The sequence below is a fragment of the Dipteris shenzhenensis genome, chromosome 23, assembly GCF_047967505.1.
Source record: "Dipteris shenzhenensis isolate YYH24624 ecotype China chromosome 23, Dip_SZ_1.0, whole genome shotgun sequence".
In the NCBI taxonomy this organism is placed as follows: domain Eukaryota; kingdom Viridiplantae; phylum Streptophyta; class Polypodiopsida; order Gleicheniales; family Dipteridaceae; genus Dipteris; species Dipteris shenzhenensis.
In genome coordinates this window covers 44,687,324-44,711,784 of record NC_141618.1, presented here as the reverse complement: position 1 = coordinate 44,711,784, position 24,461 = coordinate 44,687,324, and the positions used below count along the sequence as shown (strand labels likewise).

The 24,461-nt window shown below is 44.5% G+C and overlaps 1 protein-coding gene across 3 annotated transcripts in view; it reads right to left on the bottom strand.

The window, feature by feature from the left end:
- LOC147887439 (transducin family protein / WD-40 repeat family protein) overlaps positions 1-24,461 on the bottom strand; it is a 100,952-nt gene that overhangs the window by 19,079 nt on the left and 57,412 nt on the right. For all 3 annotated transcript variants that reach the window (XM_087394772.1, XM_087394773.1, XM_087394774.1), the window contains 2 exons: positions 22,277-22,518; positions 7,906-7,988 (listed from right to left, as the gene is read on the bottom strand). In XM_087394772.1, coding sequence (XP_087250898.1) covers positions 7,906-7,988; positions 22,277-22,518 — 325 coding nt within the window. The remainder of the gene's footprint in view (positions 1-7,905; positions 7,989-22,276; positions 22,519-24,461) is intronic.

The window sequence follows — 24,461 nt, the reverse complement described above, 5'->3', positions numbered from 1 at the left end:
GCGGAGGTGCATAGACAACTAGAAGAATACCTCAAGTTGGGGCAGATTCAACCAAGTTTCTCACCTTTTGCTTCGCAAGTGATATTAAAGAAGAAAAAGGATGATACGTTTCGCCTCTGTATAGATTACAGAGCATTGAATAATATCACTGTCAAGCACAGGTATCCGATGGCTCGGATTGATGATTTGCTAGATGCATTACATGGAGCCGTGATTTTCAGCAAGATAGATCTTAAATGTGGCTACCATCAGATCCGGATTAGAGCCGAGGATGTACATAAAACCGCTTTCAGAAGCAGGTTTGGTCATTATGAGTTTTTGGTAATGCCCTTTGGACTTACCAATGCTCCAGCAACCTTCGTCATGCTTATGAACGATTTACTACGTCCGTATATCAGAAAGTTCGTAGTACATTTTATTGACGATATCCTGATATTCAGTAAAAGTATTACTGAGCATCGTGAACACTTAAGAGTAGTGTTCGGTACTTTGAGGAAATCCAGTCTTTATGTAAATAAAAAGAAAACTGTACTGTGTATGGTTAGGCTTGAATATTTAGGGTTCATAATTACTCCACAGGGGTAGAAATGGATCGGAAGAAAGTGGCGGTGATACTGACTTGGCCAATCCCTCAGAGTCTGACGGCGTTGTGATCATTCTTGGGATTTGTCCAGTTTTACAAAAGGCATATCAAAGGATATTCCGGAATAGTATCGCCATTGACTGATCTGACCTCAGATAAAGTACCTTTTATTTGGGGACAGAATCAACAAGAAAGTTTTAACACCATAAAACAAGCTGTGGTCACAGGACCGGTGTTAAAAATAGTTGATCCCCAGAAACCGTTGTTCCTAGAAACCGATGCAAGTGGCATTGCGGTAGGAGCAGTTCTCCTTCAAGAGGGAAGGCCAGTAGCCTTTGAAAGCAAGAAGCTTTCTCCCTCTCAAAGGAATTGGCCAACTCATGAATTGGAGTTGTATGCTGTTATCCATGCTTTGAAAACATGGAGGCATTATTTGTATGGTTCAGAGTTTTATGTCGATGTTGATCATGATACTCTGAAACATTTATGTAAACAGCCTGACTTGAGGGGCCGCCAAGCTAGGTGGGCAGAGCTCATGCAGGAGTTTAATCTAACGATTCGGTACCGAAGAGGAAAAGATAATAAGGTGGCTGATGCGTTGTCTCGCATTATGCACAACCTGAGTTTCACGGTATTAGAGAGTGTTCTAATGACCGAGATGAGAGAAACTCAAAAAGTGGACGAGTTTGTCCAGAGCTTATGGCCTAAAGCTCATGTGTTAAAACCCGGGGAAAATGAAAAGGATGACCTGGCATCCAGAAAAGGCCAAACTTATGCAAGATATATCATAAGGGATGGTATGCTAGTTAGAAATGGCAAGGTTGTAGTACCTAGTCAGAATGATCTCAGGCAGAGAGTCATTCGACAGTGCCATGATAGCCCGTGTGCGGGACATCTAGGGGTCGAGAAGACATATGATCTCGTGAAACGAGATTTCTTTTGGCCAAAGATGAAAAAGCATATCCATGAATATGTGACACGGTGTTTCTCGTATCAAGTAAGTAAGGCCGAGCGGGTGAAGCCACCCGGACTTTTACAGCCCTTGGAGATACCACTAAGTAAGTGGGAGAGCGTTTCCATGGACTTTATTGTAGGGCTGCCTACGACACAAGGAGGGTATGATTCTATCCTTCTGGTGGTTGATCGTCTAACCAAGATGGCTCACTTCATTCCGACTAGAGAGTCTGTTAGTGCCCCGCAAGTGGCGGATTTGTTCATTAGACATATACTTCGTCTGCATTGATTGCCTAGATCCGTAGTGTCAGACAGAGATGTCAAATTTACCGGTCATTTTTGGACAGCGGTATTTGAGACACTAAGGACAGTTGGGAATGAGTAGTGGGGATCATCCTGAGACGGATGGTCAGACGGAGAGAGTCAACCAGACTTTAGAGGATATGCTGAGGGCATATGTGTCATATTGAGGCAACATACATGGGACAAGTGGTTGCCATTGTTGGAGTTTGCCTACAATGATAGAAAACATTCATCTACCAGGTTCAGTCCGTTTGAGCTGAACTATGGTTATAGACCAGTTAATCCAACTATAGTTGGAGTACCTCAGAAAGTGCCTAGTGCCGCGAACTTTGTGGTTCAGATGCGGGAGATGCTAGCACTTGCGAGAGCTAATATCCGTCAGGCTATGGATAGAGCCAAGGTGTATGCGGATGAAAACCGGTCTATAAGAGTATTTAAGGAGGGAGAAAAAGTTTTTCTCAGAGTTCCTTCGCACTCGAAGTCACTGACTTCAGGAGAGTGTGCTAAGTTATCACCTCGATACTCTGGGCTGTGGTTAATTCTAAAGAGAATAGGCAATGTAGCCTATAAATTAGAATTGCCACAGGGGTGTAAGGTGCACCCGGTTTTTCATGTTTCGCGCTTAAAGAAATTTTTACATACAGGTGACTCACTAATCGAAGGTGTGGTTTTGTTTCAGGAGAGAGAGAATATTGCAAGGCGCAAACCAACAAGAATCTTGGATTGAGGAACAATGCAAATACGAAATCGGAAGATACCCACGGTGTTGGTTGCATGGCATGGTCAACCTCTATCGGAAGCTACCTGGGAATCCGTATACCAGTTACGGAGAGTGTTCCCAGATTTCATCATCGAGGACGCTGATGCTTGAAGAGGGAAGGAATGTTATTCTCTAGCGAGAAAGCATGACCTCGGAAAGATCGGTGGGCATTTTCTCTTAGATGACCAACTGTTGTAATAATTAATGTGCGTAAATGAAATGGTCAAGAGAAGTAACTGCCAAGGTCCTAGGTGAGGGTGAAATGGCATTGACTAGGTGGTTCTGAGTGCTAAGGCCTAGGTGCACCTAAATGTGCAATAATGCCAAGGGGCAAGTGGTTTTAAATGTGCCCCAAGAGAGGGGTAAATGGTGCACCAAGTGGAAAGGCTAAAATGATGACATTTGGCAAGGGGAACCATCTAGGGAAATGAGGGTCTCGTGGATATGCATGAGGAAGAAAAAGGATGTATTGATTGAAAAACGTGCGATCCAGGAGAGTATGGTTGGGTGGAAAATTTGAGATGCCATCGCCCGTGATGTAGGGAGAGTTAGAGAGTAGAGTTTCTATCAAGGGGGCCCATTAAAAATGCCACATCATCATTTTCCAACAACCACTCTTTTAATTCCTTGGAATGCCTTTGGGCCTAGGGATTAATTACGCTTATGTGCTAGGCACCATGCCGTGTTAAATTACACATTATTAAGCCCACGCTTGGACTTTTAAAACCAAAGTTGCCACGGTCTTGTAGTACATTAAAGTACTTAGAATTTCACGCCCCCGTGACAGGTTGACAGTGCCCCCCTTCGACCTAGATGACGACGACCTTTGACAGCACCTCCTCCGACCTAGACGATGACCACGACTTGCTGCTGCTGCTACTGGCGACGGTCTTCAACCCGGCCTGTTGGTGTAACCTGCAAACGAGCGCGGGCTATTCAGAGAGATACAAGGACATCAAGCTTTCGGACAGACTAGGTTCTACAGACAGCACTCTACTCTAGACCACATCGTCATGTATGCGCATTCATCAAGAAGGTCAGATCAGATCTCGGAAAGTCTACACTTGCTTTGTAGACTTTCAGAAGGCTTTTGACACACTTCCACGATCTCGTACGATTAGGACACTTCAAGAGATGCAGATCCCACAAGTCATGATCTAGGGAGTGATGACTCTATATGAGTCAGTAACAAGGAGAGTGCATGACCAAGACGACCTGCCTGATTCCATTTAGAGCACGATTGGAGTGAAGCAAATTATCTACTGGGCTTTATCACCGAATACAAGACATAGAGCCATAATAACGTTGGAGTAGATCCGCATAGTCAGCTGCCAACCGAGAGATTCCACGAGAGGAGTTGAGCTCAGTGATGAGCTCTACTCTCAAAGAATTGCGCCATCTCCAAAGTGAGCAGAAATTACGGGTGTTGCCACGTAGTGTCACCAAGTTTATGATTTTGAGCACCCCATGGGTGGTATTGCATCGATCTAGTTTCACTTACTAGGGGGATCATGCACTCCTACACTTACCTAGGGGCAATCTTCACACGATCGGTATTCACGATGCTTCATCCAGCCATGGCACGACCTAGGATATTCAGCCAGGGCACGATTGGTATTCACGATGCTTCATGCAGCCAGGGCATGCTGTCTCTAACACCCCAGACTGAGCCAGGGGCTCAGCTCAGCCTAGAGTTGGCATGGTCTGCTGCTGCACCCCCCCAAACCTGACCTACGTGAACTGAGGTTGACAGTGGCCCCCTTCGACCTAGATGACAATGGCCTTTGACGGCACCCCGTCCGACCTAGACGATGACCACGACTTGCTGCTGCTGCTACTGGCGACGGTCTTCGACCTGGCCGGTTCGTGCAACCTGCAAACGCGCGTGGGCTGTTCAGAGAGATACAAGGACAGCAAGCTTTCGAACAGACTAGGTTCTACAGACAGCACTCTACTCTAGACCACATCCTCATGTATGCGCATTCATCAAGAAGGTGAGATTAGATCCCGGAAAGTCTACACTTGCTTTGTAGACTTTCAGAAGGCTTTTGACACACTTCCACGATCTCGTACGATTAGGACACTTCAAGAGATGCAAATCCCACAAGTTATGATCTAGGGAGTGATGACTCTATATGAGTCAGTAACAGGGAGAGTGCATGACCAAGACAACCTGTCTGATTCCATTTAGAGCACGATTGGAGTCAAGCAGAGATGCTCCCCCTCACCGACATGAACAAGACGACTTGTCTGATTGCATTTAGAGCACGATTTGAGTGAAGCAGAGATGCCCCCACTCACCGACGCTTCTTGGGCTCTGCATGATAAGATTGTGAAAGATTATTCTACCTCTAAAGATTGTGAAACAAGGAGAGTGCATGACCAAGACGACCTATCTGATTGCATTTAGAGAACGATTGGAGTGACGCAGAGATGCCCCCCCTCACCGATACTTCTTGGGCTCTGCATGATAAGATTGTGAAAGATTATTCTAGCTCTACAAGCGCATATGCAAAGAAACCATTAACAAGAAGAAGAACTCAACGTGAAGACTAAACAAAAGCACTTTATTATCAGACCAAAGTCTCATTACAACCATCTTGAGTCCTCCTCATCCCTACGGGGCTTGCTGGAGGATGATAAGCTACATACCTTCCACACACACACCTACGAGTATTAACTACTGGGCTTTATCACCGAATACAAGACATCGAGCCATAATAACGTTGGAGTAGATCCACATAGTCAGCTGCTAACCGAGAGATGCCCAGAGAGGGGTTGAGCTCAGTGATGAGCTCTACTCTCAGAGAATTGCGCCATCTCCAAAGTGAGCATAAATTACGGGTGTTGCCACCTAGTGTCCATGCAAAGAGTCGACCACACCCACGCCCACGTGAGGTTTGCTCTCCTCCAACAAAGATCACAAGCTTCAATGACCGCCTTGCAGGTGAGGGGTCACTGATTGCCAACCTAATGATTCAAAGATAGTTATACGCACATGATGTCGTCCTCATATCATGTGTCAGTAACAGGGAGAGTGCATGACCAAGACAACTTGTCTGATTGCATTTAGAGCACGATTGGAGTCAAGCAGAGATTCCCCCCTTCACCGACACTTCTTGGGCTCTGTATGATGAGATCACGATCTTCATTGACTGCCTTGCAGGTGAGGGGTCATTGATTGCTGACCTAATGATACAAAGATTGTTATACGCACATGATGTTGTTCTCATATCCTGCAAGCTTATAAGAATCCCTGAAGGTGTTTTGCAGGGAGAGAGAGACTTGACAATCAGCCTCGTAAGACCAAGTTTATGATTTTGAACACCCCATGGGTGGTATTGCATCGATTTAGTTTCACTTACTAGGGGGATCATGCACTCCTACACTTACCTAGGGGCAATCTTCACACATCGGTATTCACGATGCTTCATGTAGCCAGGGCACAACCTAGGATAGGTCAGAGAGCTCTGGTTCAACTAGAGTGATAGTGTTTTGAAGCACATTTCTAGGACCCGCCGAACGAGGGATTATTGTTTGATACCCCACTACGGTTGACGGCCTTGTACGCAACACCCTTCTAGGGGAGTGATCTCTCCGTGATAGCTGAGTGCAGAAGATTTGAGAGTCTATAGGCAATTATAGGGGTCCCAAACAATTCGGAACAAGCCAAGACACCACTCAAGATCAATGCCATTTTTAATAAAGTGACATAACTTTATCGGATTTGGATCTTGCCTAGCTAGAGTCATCCAAGCAAGGGGTTAGCACGGCTTGGTATGCCAGTCAAAGTATTCAAATGGATCAACTCCAACCTTTCAGTACCGCTTCGATGGGCCACCCTCTCAAATTCCACAAGATGAGATCAACCGTATCATACGATTAGACCTACTCCAGCTTTGTACGTCACAGACTTTTTTTTTTGCCGGGGGAGGGAATGCGTGCACCAAGAGGTCCCCACCAAGCTCTAGTTCTATCATGATCACTTCTTGATAATCACTTCTTGAGAGTGATTATCAAACCCCCAATGACCGGAGGAAAAACAAGTGTCAAGTGCATTGGGAATTACCAATAGATAGCTACAAATCTCATCCACTAGCTAAGGACTGAGCCAAGGACAGCCACAGGCACACCTAGAGAATAGCAAATCCGTAGCTTGTCCACATTAGAGAAGGTGGAGACAGAGGAGCACTTTCTATGTACATGCCTAGTCTCCTACGAGATTCATGGACGATATCACTACCCTTTGTAGTAGGGCCACGAGTTCGGAATTTTTCTCAGGCTGATCCACGTTCATGATCAGGTCTACATCGGTCTCTACTTGATCGAGATGCGACGACATAGAGAGACTCTATTGAGACAAATCAGACAACACGGGAGACAGAGCTAGACCAAACATAGCAGCATGTCAAACTTCTACATGTCAGTGCCCTTTCTACGAGGGAGACAGGTTCCGGTCTTCTTCTAGACTCATGCACTTTCATAATCACGTCTACATCGGTCTCTACTTGATCAGGATGCGACGACATAGAGAGACACTATTGAGACAAAATCAGCCAACACGAGAGACAAAGCTAGAATGGACACAGCAACATGTCATAAACTTCTATATGTCCGAGTTGGGAGGAGGCGATATGAGAGCAGAGTGTGTTGGAATATGAGTGAAACCCCCCCACTTATGAGCCTCCATATGAGGACTTGGGGAAGGATAACTTGCTATACTAGATGGGACAGACATGGAGAGTTTAGGGCCAAGATACAAGAAACGAAATTATGAAGAGAGTGAGCACGTCCACATTCTAAGCAGTGCCTTCTCAAGGTAAACTTTCCAATTGCCCAAAACAACTATAGTTCTCTCATGGAAAATTTTCCTATTTAGTACGAGCATTCTTCCACATCATATGATCCATTCATGCTCTATCTAGGTTCCCCACACACTATGGTGAAAATGATTTAGGAATAAAAAACAACATAAATAATACCCAAAAATCCACTACGACAAGCTAATGCCTCCATACAAGCTAATACAAATAGATATAGTCAAAATTTCATATCTTAAGATTTAATGGATAGTAGGAAGAAAAATCTCTAGACTTACCATTACTCAAAAGCAATAAGAGACCGGGAAAAAACAAAAAGACTTCTCTACTTTTTTTTTTTGCTATACAACAATAGCCTTCTTGTCCTACCTACCCTTCCATGTTTTCCCGCTTAGATTAAAAATAGTGTGATACCTTATCTTTTTGTTAGCAAACTCCCAAATTGAACAAGTTTAATCACTCATCATCACAACCTATGGGCATACCTTGCATCTATTTTAAAGACCGCTAATTGAAGAAACTTGGCGGCATCTAAAGGACTTAACCTTCGTACTGTATTTGTGATAACCTGGATCATCAAGGTGAGTCCATAATAAGTTGACATGTCCAAACAAAATTAAACATTATAACAATAATTGCTTGTAGAAATACAAGTTCATGTTCTTGAGAACAATAGCTCCTACAAATATTGACCACATGGTCTACATAGAAATTTCCTCTAAGAAAAGGCCATCCATAAGTAATAGCCTTTCAAATCAATATTCTTTAGAATCACTTCTAACCAAAATTATATTTCCATCACCATAGGATCAAACATACAAGTAATCTAGAGGATATGGTACATTGGCACATGTGTGGGTGCAATAAAAGGAAACAAGGAAAGAAAGAAAGAAATTTTATTAAAGTCTTTAAAATGCCAGAGTGTAGCTGAGACAAAAAAAAACAGATACAATGAGCTAAATGGGTGAAGCCACTAAGTGAGCAACTGCACCCAGGCAAATACATACACATGCACAAATACTAAATATCTAAACCATAGGGAGGATGAAACATATGTAGTGTGATATCACTGTGGTGGTTTTCACAAGAACTAACAGCTCTCATAATTACTTTGTGGCCTCCCCACCAAGTGAGATTGTCTCACCAAATGCAGCCCTGTGATTAGTTCAAGGACTCCCATCACATGTGCCCTCGCACAAATATTAGATTCAATCTTCAACACTAAAAAATTGTCAATGAGTCTTGGCAAATTGAACCAACAGTGAGAATGTCAAGAAGGGACAACAATCTACATAACTAGACACCAAGTTCATTAAAGAAGAATCACATCTCCAGTACCTATGACCTCTTGTATCATAAATGACGGAGCATGAATCACTCAAACACTCAACTTTTTCCCATCCACCGACATAGGCTTTTGTTCTACTCTTCTTGCTTTCTCAAGAGCCTATATTTTCAAAGCTCCAAAATATTTCATTGGGTCTATGGTGAAGGATCTCCATTGAAAGTCATGTGGCCAATCTTTTAGTAATAAATCACAAGAATGATCGAAGCTAACGACACTTTGATTATTCTACATAAACAGGGTCTACAAGGTTGTCAATTCCTTAAGAAAGAAATAGAGAACTAGAAGGAGAGACCACTGCAACTATAAAGAGCCACTGCAGACAATAAATGTCCTACGAAGAGACCCCATGCAAACTCTCCTGCTATTGATTTGGCTGTTCCAAACGCCAACATATTTCTAACATCTTAATACCTGTCAACTGGTGGCATTTATTAACATAAAGCTTGACCATCGTTACCAGCAAATTGTTGTGCACAAGGTTGATATAGCATATACCCATTCATCGAAAGCTCAATTGTCATTGATATGAGGGACTAGAGGTCGTTCACAATTAACTCCATCTCATTAGCAAATAATCATGTTGATAAAATGCGGAGTCCTTCTATCCACAAGATATCAAAGGCTTTTCATCACAGGTTTTAAAGTGTGCTTGCCTAGAAGCTTGATGGCTAAATAGTGATGAATGATCAAACAACCAGTCAGACATTCATGCACAGCCAGACAACAAATCTTTGTTGATGAATTTACAGATTTTATACAATCCCCAAGTAAACTGCTATTTGCAACAATTTGGAACAAACCAGACTTTCATTGTCGAATGTTTTGTTTAAGGGATAGGTGTTCCTGTCAATGGATGTTTGTCAATCATCAATGGAATTGTGTTTTCTGTCCACAATATACCAACCATAGTTTTCATCTTTTGTTCACACAAAAATAGTGTTCTCCACCTTAATGAGCTTCTATTGTTCAAGTGAAACTTCACACAAGTACAATTTGCAAGTATCCATATGTCCCGCTATGGCTGTCCTTTTCAAACCAGACAAGAGATCACTTATCTCTGTGTCCCGGAGAGAGGAGCATGCTCGGCAAATGTGGATACGAGTTCAGCATCCAGATGCCCGACCTATCTTCATTGCGGTGTGCTACTTCGCTCTAGACACATCATCCTATGCACAAGAGGTCACTACCGATGGACATAGCCCATAAGCCACTACTCCAGAGCAGAAGAGATGGGATTCACGGGATGCCTTAGCTTTGTCATGCATCTCTCTTTCAGTGAAAAGATTTATCATTCTGCATATCCGGTCGTGTAAGACCTCGAAGGCAGCGTGGGATATTTTAGAAAGCATGTATGCAGCCCAGAATGATGCAGGAGTATCTTTCTTGAAAAGAGAGTTAAGTAATACACATGTGGAAGAGGGTGACTCCATGTCAGTCCACCTCACATAGCTACAGGATCTCAGAGAGCAATTATTGAACATAGATGAGATTATTCCTGATTCAGAGATGATTACTACCACTCTGAATTCTCTTCCTGAGTCTTATCTCAGCTTTCATACTTCGCTGAACTTATCATTGAGGGGGGGTGCAAATCCTCTCACTTTTCATGAGTTGATAGGACTTCTTCTTCAGGAAGAGCAGACAAGGAAAAACTTGGCTTCACGTGCAGGTGAACAAGCTATGCTCTCAAAGTTTAAATCAAAAACAAAGGGACAGGCTAAGACATCAGTAAATCAGCCTTCCAGTGGGTCAGGACAACCTTCACAAAAGGCTAAAAATGATGCAAGTAAGCCCAAGAAGAAGGATTTTTGTCACTACTGCAAAAAGCCAGGTCATCACATTGCAGAATGCAGGAAAAGGCTTGCAAAAGAGAAGAAAAACAGCTCCGGTATGGCTGTTTCAGATTCAGCTCCTCATGCATCTGACAGTGGGGATGCTACAGCCAACTTTGTTGGATAGGATTATGCCTTTTTATCTTGCATTTCAGATTCTAGGCTGGCTGCTCCAAATGCTCGGGATAGTACAGCCACTTGTAATGATGATACATATGCATTTCTGACTTGCAGTTATGACTCTTCAACGGATGCATCTGCTTTCAGTGTCAATGAAACACTGAACACTTGGTATTTTGACAGCGGTGCATCCAAGCATGTCACTTCTAGGAAGTGTCTTTTTACTTCCTTGCATCCACCTCCCGATGGTAAGAAAGTCACTTGTGCCAATAACTCATCATATTCAGTACGTGGCACAGAAGATGTTGAGCTTACTGCCATTGATGGCTCAACTTTCAGACTTTCAGATGTCTTATATGTGCCTGGTATCACCAAAAATCTTCTTTCAGTGTCCACTCTTAACAGAGCTGGATTTCAGGTCATCTTTGAGGATGACAAATGTGCTGTCCGAGACAGGGAAGATGATTTTGCCTTAAGATTATCTAGTACTCTGCTGCGTGGGCTTTTTGAGCTTGATCTTTTTGAGAAAAGAGCAGCCCATGCTCTTGCAGTTTCTACCCCTACTACTGCCATGCAAAATGCAGAATTATGGCATGCCCGATATGGCCCATGCATTACAACAGCTTGATGACACTTCAGAAGCATTCTATGGTTGATGCATTGCCACCTCTTGAGATACCTCCTCCACATGCCTGTGAAGGGTGCATTTTAGGCAAGATGCCTAGATTCCCCTTCAAAAAGGATGGTTCAGTTAAAGCTGTCCGCAAATTATAGCTTATACACAATGATGTCTGTGGTCCCATGAGTACTCCATCGTTGGGTGGTCATCTCTACTTCGTTACCTTTATTGATGATTACTCCAATTTCACTTGGGTCTTTGGGCTGAAGCGCAAATCAGAAGTGTGTAGGGTGTTTAAACACATTTCAGCCATGGTTGAAAATGAAACCGGACTCAAGATACAGACATTGCGCACAGATAGAGGTGGGAAATACTTGTCTGCAAATTTTGATGCTTTTCTGAAAGGCAAGGGTATTGTGCATCAGCTCACAGTGAGGCAGACCCCTCAGCAAAATGGCAAAGCTGAGAGGAAAAATAGAACTCTCATGGAGATGGACAGATGTATGCTGAAAAGCAACCACATGCCTCACAAATTTTGGCTTGAGGGTCTGATGTGTGCCAATTACATTTTGAATCGGGCTCCCACTAAGGCTTTAAAAACAAAAACTCCCTATGAGGTCTGGAATGAGAGAAAGCCTTCAGTGGATCATTTCCGAGTCTTTAGATGCCTTGCTTATGCTCATGTGCCAGTTGAATTTAGGCACAAGTTGTCAGATAAAGCCATTAAGTGCATATTTGTTGGGTACAGTCTCTACAATCCTGCTACACGCAAGATCATTGTCAGTAGAGATGTGATATTTGCAGAAAATTCAGCTCACACTCAGGCTGAATTTCAAATGCCTTCTTCTTCAGAGGATGTCTTTGAGGGGTTGCTACCCATTGCCTTGGGTTCCCCTGCTGATATTTTTGATGCAAATCAGAATTTACAGCCACCTCCCGATGCTTTAGTTCCACCACAGGATGTCTTGCCACCTCCACAGGCAGTGGAACAGGTGGTGCAGCAAGAAATTGCAGACATACATGCAGCAAAAACAGTCCCAAACTGGCTGTTACAGACTCTCAGGGAGAGTAAAATTGATGCTCCGTTACCTGGCAGGACTCGTAGTGCAGCAAGGCACATGGAAGGTGCTAATTCAGTGGAATCAACATATGCAGGTACTCTTCTTGATGAGGAGGAGCCTGCCACATTCGAAGAGGCAAAGGACAATGTGCATTGGATGAATGCCATGCACGATGAGTTGCAGTCCATTGAAAAAAATCAGACTTGGGATGTTGTCGACTTGCCACCAGGTAAACATGCCATTGGCACACGATGGGTTTTCAAGGTCAAACGGAAGCCAGATGGCTCCATTGACAGATACAAGGCAAGGCTGGTCGCTAAAGGCTATGCTCAAAAAAAGGGCATAGATTATGAGGAGACATTCGCTCCTACATCCCGGATGACCACCATCCGATCAGTTATTGCAATGGCTGCACATTTTGAGTGGAATGTTCATCAGTTGGACATAAAAACAGCCTTCTTAAATGGAGACTTGCTGGAAGAGGTGCATGTCAAACAACCTCCACGCTTTGAAATCACAGCAAATGCACTTCAGGTATGCAAGCTACACAAAGCTCTGTATGGGCTGAAACAGGCCCCTCGTGCATGGTATGCCAAGATTCATGCCTTTTTGACCAGCAAGGGGCTGCACAATAGTCCTACTGAGAGCACCCTCTACATCAAGATGGATGGGGGGGAAATTTTAGTCATACTTCTTTATGTCGATGACTTACTGCTCACAGGGTCCAATGAAGACAAAATTGCAGATTTCAAAGCTGATTTGCAGACCAACCTTGACATGTCACATTTGGGGCGGCTTCACTTTTATTTGGGGATCCAGTTCTCTCATGAGAGACGTGGCACTCTTATGTCTCAGTCCAAGTATGTGCAGAAACTCTTGGACAGATTTAACATGCATGATTGTAAGCCCATAGCCACTCCCATGGAGCCGGGGCTGAAACTCACAATGCATGATGCAAGAGAATTAGTTGATGCCACACTTTTCAGTCAGGCTGTTGGATGTCTCATATATCTCTGCAACACTAGACCTGATATTCAGTTTGCAGTATCTCAAGTGAGCAAGTACATGCACAGCCCAAAAACTATGCATTGGCAGGCAGTTAAGCGCATCTTCCGTTATTTGCAGGGCACGAAGTCTTTTGGCTTGCTATTTCCCGGGGGGGTGACTTGCACATGCATGCCTACAGTGATTCAGATTGGGCTGGTGATTATGACACTAGGCAGTCCACTAGTGGCAATTGTTTCTTTTTGGGTAAATCTTGCATTTCCTGGCTGAGCAAGAAACAATCCACAGTGGCTACTTCATCATGTGAAGCTGAGTACAGGGCAGCTTTCACAGCAACAATTGAATGTGTCTGGCTGCGACGTCTATTTGCTGATCTTCATCTGTCTTTGGAGGGTCCTTCTCCAATTCTCACTGATAGTCAGAGTGCCATTGCAGTGGCAAAGAATCCAGTGTTTCATGCTCGCACGAAGCACATTGAGGTTCACTATCACTACGTCAGAGAGAAGTTGCATGCAGGAGAGATCAGTATGATCTTTGTGTCCACACATGACAACATTGCAGATATTTTCACCAAAGCACTACCACGTGAAAGGTTTGAGGCATTTCGTAGTGCCTTGAACTTATATCCGTTTGGTGATTGATCAGCCTTGTACATGACATTGGCACTGATCAGCCTTGTACATGACATTGGCACTGCAGGGGGTGTTAGAATTATAGATATAATTCAGCAGTGACCAATGTAATTTAATAAGCTAGTTAGGGGCACTTTTCCCTCTTTAAGAGGTTTTTTCCCCTAACCGCAGTTAGTTCACTGACTATGGTTAGTGACTACTAAGGTTTTGTCACTAGGACAAAACCTTATCTCTCACTCTTTGAGTTGTACTCTTTACACTCTTCTATGGAAACTCAGCTCTCAAGCTTTCAGCTCTCAAGCTCTCACTCTCTTGCTCTCTCTCTCTCCCCAATCTCTCACACTTCCATATCCCTTGCCTACATGCATCCAGACCCATTTTGACCGTGCCCTTGATCTAGTGCATGTGAGTCACCTAGCCAAGGAGCTCCCAGCGCTACTTGGAGATAATTTAGACCTCGCCAGTGCCTCCGACACCCTAGTCTCCGTGGTACAGGACGTTGTTACTAGATCCTTCCCCACGAACCGACCCATGCAGGTCCGAGAGGGGAAGATGCACCAAAACCCTTGGTTCGACGATGAGTGCAGAGAGGCAAGAGCCCATCTGATAGAGCTATGATGCCTAGATGCAGACACCACCGAATATGTCCTCTATGCCTAGACCAACCACATGCCACTTGTTGACCACACAGAATGTACGGGCAGCACTTTGATGATTACACAATCGGAGAGCGCAGGACCATCAGAGCCTACGGATTGAGGACTTTGCACAAGGACATCAGGTCCTAGCTCTGGTCCTAGCACAGATGTTTAATCAAGCTGTGTGCCACGACTTCCCTCCGACCTGAAGCACCACCACCATTGTACTGATACACAAAGCAGGAGACCCCATGGTGACTGGGAACTACCGTACCCTCATGATTGACCACACTCTGGCTAAGATCTATGGATCAGCTTTGGAGAGGAAGCTCAATAGTCATACAGAGGCTCGGTGGCAAAGGGCACTAGGACAGGCAAGATTCCAAAGACAGCATTAAACACCAAATCACATTTTCACTCTGAGAGCTATCATTGAGGAGGCGAGGTCCAAACATCAGAAGGTCTATACATGCTTTGTAGACTTTCGGAAGGCTTTTGATACTATCCCACGGTCCAGCATGATTAGGAGACTACATGAGCTACAGATTCCAAAGATATTGATATGGGGAGTGATGAGCTTGTATGAGTCAGTCAAAGGTAGAGTTTGCGCCCCAAATGGCCTATCGGATTGGGTCGAGAGTACGATCGAAGTGAAGCAAGGCTGCTCCTCTCACCGACCCTCTTTGGGCTTTACATTGATGATATCACTTCCTTCATAGTCCGCCTAGGCGAATGATCGCCACTGGCCGACCTCATGATACAAATCTTGCTATACGCTGATGCCATAGTCCTTATCTCATCCTCAGCAGAGGGACTGCAGAGACATTTGGAGGCCCTAGAGGTGTTTTGCAGAGAGAGAGACCTGACAGTCAACCTTGGGAAGACCAAGGTTATGGCCTTCAACACCTCACATGCAATGCTCCGTCGACTCAGCTTCACTTATTGAGACGAGACAGTTGAGAAAGTGCAGTCCTGCACCTATCTGGGAGCAGTCTTCACAGGACCCCTTTTCACCATGACACATGCAGCCCGTGCATGACTCACACGGGGACAGGGTGCTTTAGCCCGGTTGGAGAGACAATTCTTCCAGGCACACTTTCAGAACCCACCGACAAAGTGTTGGCTCTTTGATACGCTAGTGCGGCCAACTACCATGTATGCAGCACCCTTCTGGGGATGTGACACGATAGTAGAGTGGAGGAGATTTGAGTGGCTACAGGTGAGCATGGGATCCAGGATGATTCGGAGTAAGCCCTTGGTCCCACATGAGATAGTACAGGCAGAGTCCGCCATGACACCACTATAGATTGACGCCATCTTCCAAACAGTCACATTCATCCATAGAGCCTACCGAGACTAGATCTGGAGTCATCTAGACGACTAGCTGAGGGCGGGATAGACACATGGTATGCCTGTGTATCCACATGATTCGCCAGACATAGGGATCAAATGGATAGGCTCCCTCCCTTTCAGTACAGTATGGATGCACCCCCTGGGTCGATCCCATGTGATGAGATTAATCGTATCATATGGTTAGACCTCCTCCAACTCCACACAGCTCGGACCGGGGGGGGATCACGAGCTCCACACCAAGACTCACTTCTACTATGACCACTTCCTGAGAGTCTCGTAGGAGGGCTTCATTATCCGACCCTAGTATCTTGAGGACATAGGAGTCTCACACGCACTAAGGATTGCCATTGGGCAGATGCGGGTTTCATCCCATCAGTTGAGGATTGAGACAAGGAGAGCGGCATGTATACCCAGAGAGTAGCAGATCTGCATGCTATGCACACTAGGGGTGACGGAGACAGAGGGGCACTTATCTGTGCCTTCCCAGCCTACTACGAGATCCGAGGGCCATACCACTGCCTCTATCAAGATGGAAGCGGGTCCGGCCCACTGTCACGATTGATCCACTTCCATAACCAAGTTTGCATTGGGCTCTATCTACTTGAGATGCGCCAAAACAGGGATATCCTGGTACAACAGGAGGTGGCCAGACCACAAGACACAAAGATTGACTAGACACAACGGATTTCTATGCATTTGAGTCAGCCCCAGGACACACTGGGGTGGAGGAGGAGCTAGTGGCCTAAAAGGCACAAAATAATCTAAGTGCCTATACCTATGCCTACAAGGCACATACCATGGCCTATAGGGCATCACTAGAACCACCAGAAGATGGCCTACAATCCCCCCTCCATGGGATGAGCTGAAGTATTCTGGAAACGTCTCAGAATACCTGGTATTTTCTAATCATGGTGGCACATGTTCATCCAAAAGAATATAGCCACCTATGAATGTACAAGGTATGTCAGATCACGTAACAAAGGGAACCAAGTGTAAAGCCTGGCGGAAGACTTCAAACTTGGGACGAGGAAGTGCCTTTGTAAACAAATCTGCTATGTTGTCCTCTGTGGGAAGATGGGACAACTCTATGTCTCCTGCTGACAACCGCTCTCGAACATAATGATAGTGAACTTCAATATGCTTGGTACGGGCATGAAACACTGGGTTACGCGCAATGGCCAAAGCACTCTGGCTGTCGGTGTAGACAATAGTGGAGAATGTCTGGCGAATACCAAGATCTGCAAGTAATTGTCGAAGCCAAACACACTCTACTATAGCAATGAAAGATGCCTTGTACTCAGCCTCACAACTAGATGGTTGCTTCTTGCTAAGCCAAGAGATACATGAATTGCCAAGCAAAAAACAATTGCCGGTATGTGACACTCTGATGTCAAAACATCTTGCCCAATCACTATCCGTGTAAGCATGCATGGTAAGTCAGCCCTGATTACCATAGTAGAGGGATAAATTCTGAGTACCTTTGAGATATCTGAAAACTCTCTTCACTGCCTACCAATGTTGTGAACTGGGCATGTGCATGAATCTGCTGAGCTGAGATACTGCATACTGTAAATCAGGTCTGGTGTGACATAAATAAATAAGGCATCCAACAGCCTGCTGATAGAGAGTGATATCACATGGTGGGCTCCCATCATGAGCTGAGAATTTGAAGCCAAGGTCCACTGGAGTAGAGATTGGCTTGCAATCCTTGAACTGAAAATGATCAAGGAGCTATCCAATACACTTGGACTGTGACATCATGATACCCCCCTCAACATGAGCAAACTGAATGCCCAAATAATAGTGGAGCTGTCCCATGTCTGACATTTCAAAAACCTGCTGCAAATCAGCCTTGAAAGCCGCAATATGCTGAGTATCTAGGCCCGTGATGAGCATATCATCCACATAAAATCAGCACTAGAAAATCAGATCCACTCCCACGGACATAAAGAGTGGGTTCTGTGGGGCTATTCTAAAAACCAAGGGGTAGTAAGTGTGCATGAATTTTGCCATACCATGCCCTAGGTGCCTGCTTCAAACCATAAAGGGCTTTTCTAAGCCGGCATACCTTGTTTTCATAATTAACAACCTCAAAGCCAGGACGTTGTGTGACATAGACTTCTTCCTGCAGATCCCCATGAAGAAAAGCAGTTTTGATATCGAGCTGGTGCACTTGCCAATGATGATGGGCTGCAATGGCAATGACACATCTAATGGTAGTAATCCTGGATGTGGGAGCAAAGGTCTCCTCAAAGTCGATGCCTTGTTGTTGGGCATACCCTTTTGCAACAAGACGGGCTTTGTATCGATCCATACTGCCATCAGATTTCCTTTTTAATTTGTAGCCCCACCGGGTACCAATGGCATGCTTGCCGGGAGGGAGATCTTCTAATTCCCATGTGTCATTTTTGGCAATGGATTGTAACTCAGCTCTTATTGCATCCATCCACTCTTTTCTGTCAAAAGCATCTTTATGGCACAGAGGCTTCATTGCAAGCTGTAGCAACGAGTGCAAACTCAAGAAAGTGACCATGCATCTGTCTATTCCCTGATCTTGTCCGGGCAGCAAAAGACTGATCTTGTTTGCTGTCCTTCAATGTATCAAGAAGCCATCTGGGAACTTGCCTTTGCTGTCTATTAACAGCTCTTTCTTCAATCAATGCATCATGAATAGTGGGATCATTTTGTGCTGGAAGAGAAACCTGCAAATCAACATGGAGTAGTGGCTGATCATTGCTTGTTGGAGGACCTGCAGGAGGCTCATGTTGCTGGTCAAAGTCCTCTTCTGAGGAAGGCAGAGGTAACTAAGAGTCAAAGGCATCAAACATGTCAACATCTGGCTTAGCTTTGCAGTCCACAAGAGGAGAAGCTGAATGTTCAGCAAAGATTACATCTCTACTGACAATAATCTTCCCAGTGTTTGGTTGGTATAACCGATACCCTCTACTCTCCTGGCTATAACCAATAAATATGCATTTGATTGCCTTGTCATCAAGCTTATGTCTCAGCTGAGATGGTACATGAACATATGCAAGAGACCCAAAAACTCTCATGTGTGAAAGTGAAGGCTTCCTGCCTTTCCATGCTTCATGAGGTGTAACAATCTTCAATGCCCTTGTAGGTGATCTATTCAGCACATAGTTGGCACACATCACTGCATCAAGCCAAAATTTATTGGGCAAAGACTTGGCCTTAAGCATGCATCTGGCCATCTCCATTGTGGACCTGTTTTTCCTTTCAAAAACAGGATTCTGCTGAGGAGTGTAAGGAGTAGTGCATGAGTGAACAATGTCTCCTGAAGACAAAAATGCATCAAACTCCTTTGACATATACTCTCCCCCCCTATCTGTGTTGAGGGTGACAAGCTTGCATCCTGATTCATTCTCAACCATATTCAGCCACCTCTGAAAGCATAAGAAAACTTCAGATTTGGCTTTTAAAGGATATACCCAGCAATATCTTGTGAAGTCATCAATGAGAGTCATGAAATACTTGTACCCCCCAATGGCATTTGTCCTCATTGGGCCACAGACATCACTATGCACTAGCTGCAATTTCCTTTGTGAGAGTTTTGGACAATTCTTTTGAAAAGGAAACCGATGCATCTTACCCAAAAGACAACCCTCACACACATGTTTGGATTACCCAAAAGACAACCCTCACACACATGTTTGGAAACTATGTGAGTTTGAGGTATATCATTTGCCATCTGCTATGAATTTAGCTTTGCAAGAGCTCGATGACCCATTCTCTCATGCCAAAGATGAGTTTCAGCAAGATATGAATCTGAAATAGCAAATGCTTCGATAGAAAGTGCAGCTGAGTGATGATCAAGGTGATAAAGCCCCTTTTGCAAAGTGCCAGTGAGAACTATGGCATTGTCATCACGAAGATCATAAACTAGGCATCTGTAGCCATCAAAATTCACTCTGAAACCTGAAGTGGCAATTGCTAAAATTGAAATCAAGTTGACTTCAATTCCAGGCACAAAGAGAACATTTGTCAAAGTGACAGAATGGCTTGAAATGGATGTGAGCTGCACATCTCCAATTCCTTTTACAGCATAGGAAGCATTATTAGCACATGTGACAGTTCCCCCTCGAGGTGCATCAGCTAAAGAATGAAACAACTGTCTGCAAGATGTGACGTGCTTGGAAGCACTACTATCAAAATACCAAGACTGAGCATCATTAGCAGTAAAGAGTGCATCAGCATTGGAGGGATCAAATGAGCAATGGACTGCCCATGCCCAATCATCCTGGAGAGCATGTGTATGTGAAGCATCTGCTAGCTCATAGGATTCAATAGCATGTGAGGCATTAAATGTCAATCCTGCTTTCTTTTTCTTCGAAGCAATGCGCTTCCTGCATTCTGAAATGTCATGTCCAGGCTTGCGACAATAAGCAATGGTACAGATGGCTCATACAGTGGTACAAAGCAGTACAGCAGGCCGTATGGAACTGTTTGCAGAGGATCCAGGGGCTGGAGGAGCCTGGAACAGAGGCAGAATAGAAGGACAGCAGAGACGGCTGTCTGGAGATGGAGATCAGACCCTTGAACAGGTCAGGGTAGGGGCTGCATGGCCTGGGCCAGTGGCTCCCTGCCACATGGCCAGGCAGGGCCAGCCTTACCTCAGCGAATGTGCCCCCACCAGGGAGGATTTACAGACTACCAGGTCGGTGGGGGGAGGCCCAAATCCCCCTACCAGGTCGATTTTTTGGGGGGCATCCAAACCCTATAAAAGGAGAAGCGAGTAGCAGATTGGAGCATCAGATCAGCAGCACTAGGGCCTACTCCAGGAGGTCTAGAGCAGGCTGAAGAGTTGCAGACAAAGAGCTTGGTAGGGCTGCACACCTAGGCTGGCATTTAGGGCAGCAAGGTGCAAGGATCAGGCACACGGTGACTAAGTCTACAAAAGCTCGGCAAGGAGCACACAGGCTCAAGGATCTAGAAGTGCCACGGAGGTAGTAGACGAACACCTTTTGGGGTAAGGACGGAGGACCACGATTTGGTGTTGCTCCGTACTTCTTTTGTATTGTGTCCTGTCAGACGGAAATATATTTTGGTTGGTTCTATATCTCTTGTGAAGCATTGTCTACTTACTAGCTTGCACACACACACATGGTTGTTGAGTACACATAAGGAAAGAAGTTTTGGCTTCTGTAGTTAAACACTTCCGTGTGCATTCCTGGGATGCGATATCAATCTGCGGAATACCCCCTGTCCGGTTCCTTTCTAATAAGTCCTCTATCCACAAGTACCTACAAACACAAAGAGGAGTTAGAACACAAACATAGGGGCACACATGGCCTAGGCTATACGCATCACCACCCAACTGTAGATCCACGCAAGGATCACCCCCGAGCTAGAAGTCAATCAAGCAAATCTTGGAACAATGATCTTCGAGGTAGGATCATATGTCCCATACTATACAGCCCCATCTGCGCAAAGATGTCGTTAGGGAATCATAGGCCTGGACGAGCTCCCTCCTAGCTGGGTATTCTCAGGAGGCCCCAATCCCAAGAATGCTCCAAGTGAGCTAAGGCTCACTTTTACATAGGCATAAGGAGTCTTACCCTAAGACTAGCCTAGCTATACCAAAGCTACACCATGTCTTAACTATCCAAAGGTTAGGTTATACAACCCGAGGTTAAAACCACCTCTATAACACTAGTCACGTTAATCTTAGGAGGCCCCAAATGCTCCAAATGAGCTAAGGCTCATTCTTACATAGGCATAAGGAGTCTTACCCTCAGACTAGCCTAGCCATACCAAAGGTACATCATGTCTTAACTACCCAAGGTTCTACGACCCTAGGTTAAAATGACCTCTATAACACTAGCCACGTTATGACCAGACATTGCCCACTATGCTCAGCCCCTCCTCCTCCCCATCTCGTTGCTTCCTATTCAAAGCCTTTCCCCATGCTTAATATAAGTCTCTTCTCCTTTTTTAGCGCAAAAAAAAAGGCTTCCCCCATGCTGCCATTGATTGGCACATATGCATACGTATCTAGACATAGAATGCATTGAAGTTTGTGAGTATCCACCAATTAAGTGCCTACATGCATGGTGGATGTCTTTGTGCAAGTCAGCCTTAAAATCTCTCAGGTGCATGAAAGTTTATTATAAAAATAACAAGTAATCATGTAGCATCATTCATGATTCATGGCATTTGCAAACATAGATATCAATTGAAAGAAAGAAGTGTTTTATCACGGCAAATGACAATATACTGGAAGAACTTACCTTTTCATCAGTTATGGAAAGGCATTGCTCAAGCAAAGCATTATCGTCTGCCTGCAATGCTTGTGTCATTAAAACTTGTAAAGAGTCCGCTTTGGGGGGATCCATCACATCATCCTTGCCTTTTGCTTCCTCCGCTCCTCCATCTTCTAGAATCCCGAGTGCTTTTAGCTTCTCTTCCATAGTCTCCTCATTTTCATGAAGCTGCACTGTCCTTTCTCCATCTTGTTCGCCTTTTTCAGCACCTAGAGATTGTTATCATACATAACTCAAGTTAGTCATCCTCTAGCCACAAACCTACACTCACACGCAACTTAAAAGTTCAAGATAATAACAAGAAGACCTAAAAAAGAAATGAAATAGCCCTACCACTAGCTTTAAAAATAGCAATGTCATCTCACTCTCACACACACAAGATGTAAATTTATTTTTAAAGAAATCATGAAAGACTATTAAGTATGAAAAAAAATCGCAAGAGCTAGCGAAGAGCAGAAATACATCATGCATGGCATGAACAAAAAAGCCACCCAAAATAGGTCAACAAAAAACCTCAATACAAATTGGAAAGAAACCAAAATGGAGGCTGAAAGTGCCACCTCAGTTCTTGCTATAGACTCTAAGAAGAAGGGAGATCCTCTGTTCTCTGAGAAAATATCCCTCCTGGCAGTAGCTGCCCCGGAAGAATCTTGCATGGTGGACCAACTAGCCATCAAAGTATGTTAGTACTGGCTACGGTGTGAGAAAGATGGACCTCAAATACATACAAAGCCTCTGTGCATCTGTCTCTCCAGATATGCCACACTGCAATACTCACCAGTATCTTCCAAGAGGTATCCACATGAGCATGCACCAGTCTAAAGGGGAAAAATGGAACGTCATCCAAAGATTAATACTTAACTAATTGTTGTTGAACAAAGATAGTCCAAGAAGAGTCTTGCCTCTCAAGAAGACCTGAGGGACCGAAAGGGAGAGCCAAGCCAGTGCGCACCCCAAGTCGTATAAAAGCGTGAAGGAGCAAAAGTATTGAAGATCCTAGAAATCCCCTTCCAAACAACCCTCACTTGTCTGCAATCCCATAAACAATGATGAATCGACTCCTCAACAAACCTGCAGCGAGAACAAGTAGAATCTGCCCCAAACTTGGGCTTGCACAAATTCACCACAATCCCTCCATGAATAAATAATAAAAAAGAAAAGAGTGATCTTTCTATTTCTTGGGGATTTCCAGAGTCTCCTCCAAAATACTCTCTGCAGGTCGGCATAAACATGAAAGCACTCCCAATAAGGGACTCTGAGCCTCTAGGACTAATCTAAAACTTCTTCGCATTACTTACAGCATTAAAAAAGAAGGGGAGACTCTTCTCTTGGTGCCCTTGGAGAACTCTCCGAAGAGTATTTCTGAAGTTGTTCTAGGCTTTCAGAAGTAGCCATAAGAGGAAAGGAAGGAGACCTGAGGTGTGCTAAAGTAAAAATCCATCTGGTCTTGCTTTCCTAGTCGCCACTGAAGAAGGAATACAAGACTATATGCATAGAGTAAAAAAGTCCTTCCATAGCTCTTAAGTCCCCTAACCAAAAACTTGCAAAGTAGGGCCTTGCACTGCAATTCTGTGTCTATGATATTGAGACCCCCTTCTTTTGTGAGAAGGATCAAGGTCTGCCAAGCCACCCTCGCTATCGTGTTTGTGATGCCATCTAGCCATTCCATAAAAGTTCTTTATGGGTCCCATTCCATAAAAGTTCTTTATGGGTCTCTTGAGTTGAGTAATGCAATCCCTAGAGCTGCACCAACAAGAGCAAACATAACAAGCTGTGGCCAATAGCATCTAGTTGACAACCACCACCCTGCAAGCTAGATCTAATTTGGCAGAACTCCGAAAAAGGAGTTTGCTCCTCATGCTCTCCAACACAAAAGCAAATAGTTGTGCAGAAGACATACCCATACCAACCTGGCATCCTAAATATCACCCTCTGAATACAAGTAAATCCCAATTCATCCCCCCAATCTAGAGTGTCCTCGCCACTAATCCAAAAGCCATTGGATTTGTTCCAATTAAAGTGTACACCAGGTATAGTACAAAACAAATCCAAGGCTTCCCTGAAAGAAATGAGTCAAAGAAGTGGTGTCCAAAAAAACAGCAGTCATCCACCAACTCACAGTCTAGGATCCTTTCTTATGTCTCAAGGGGAG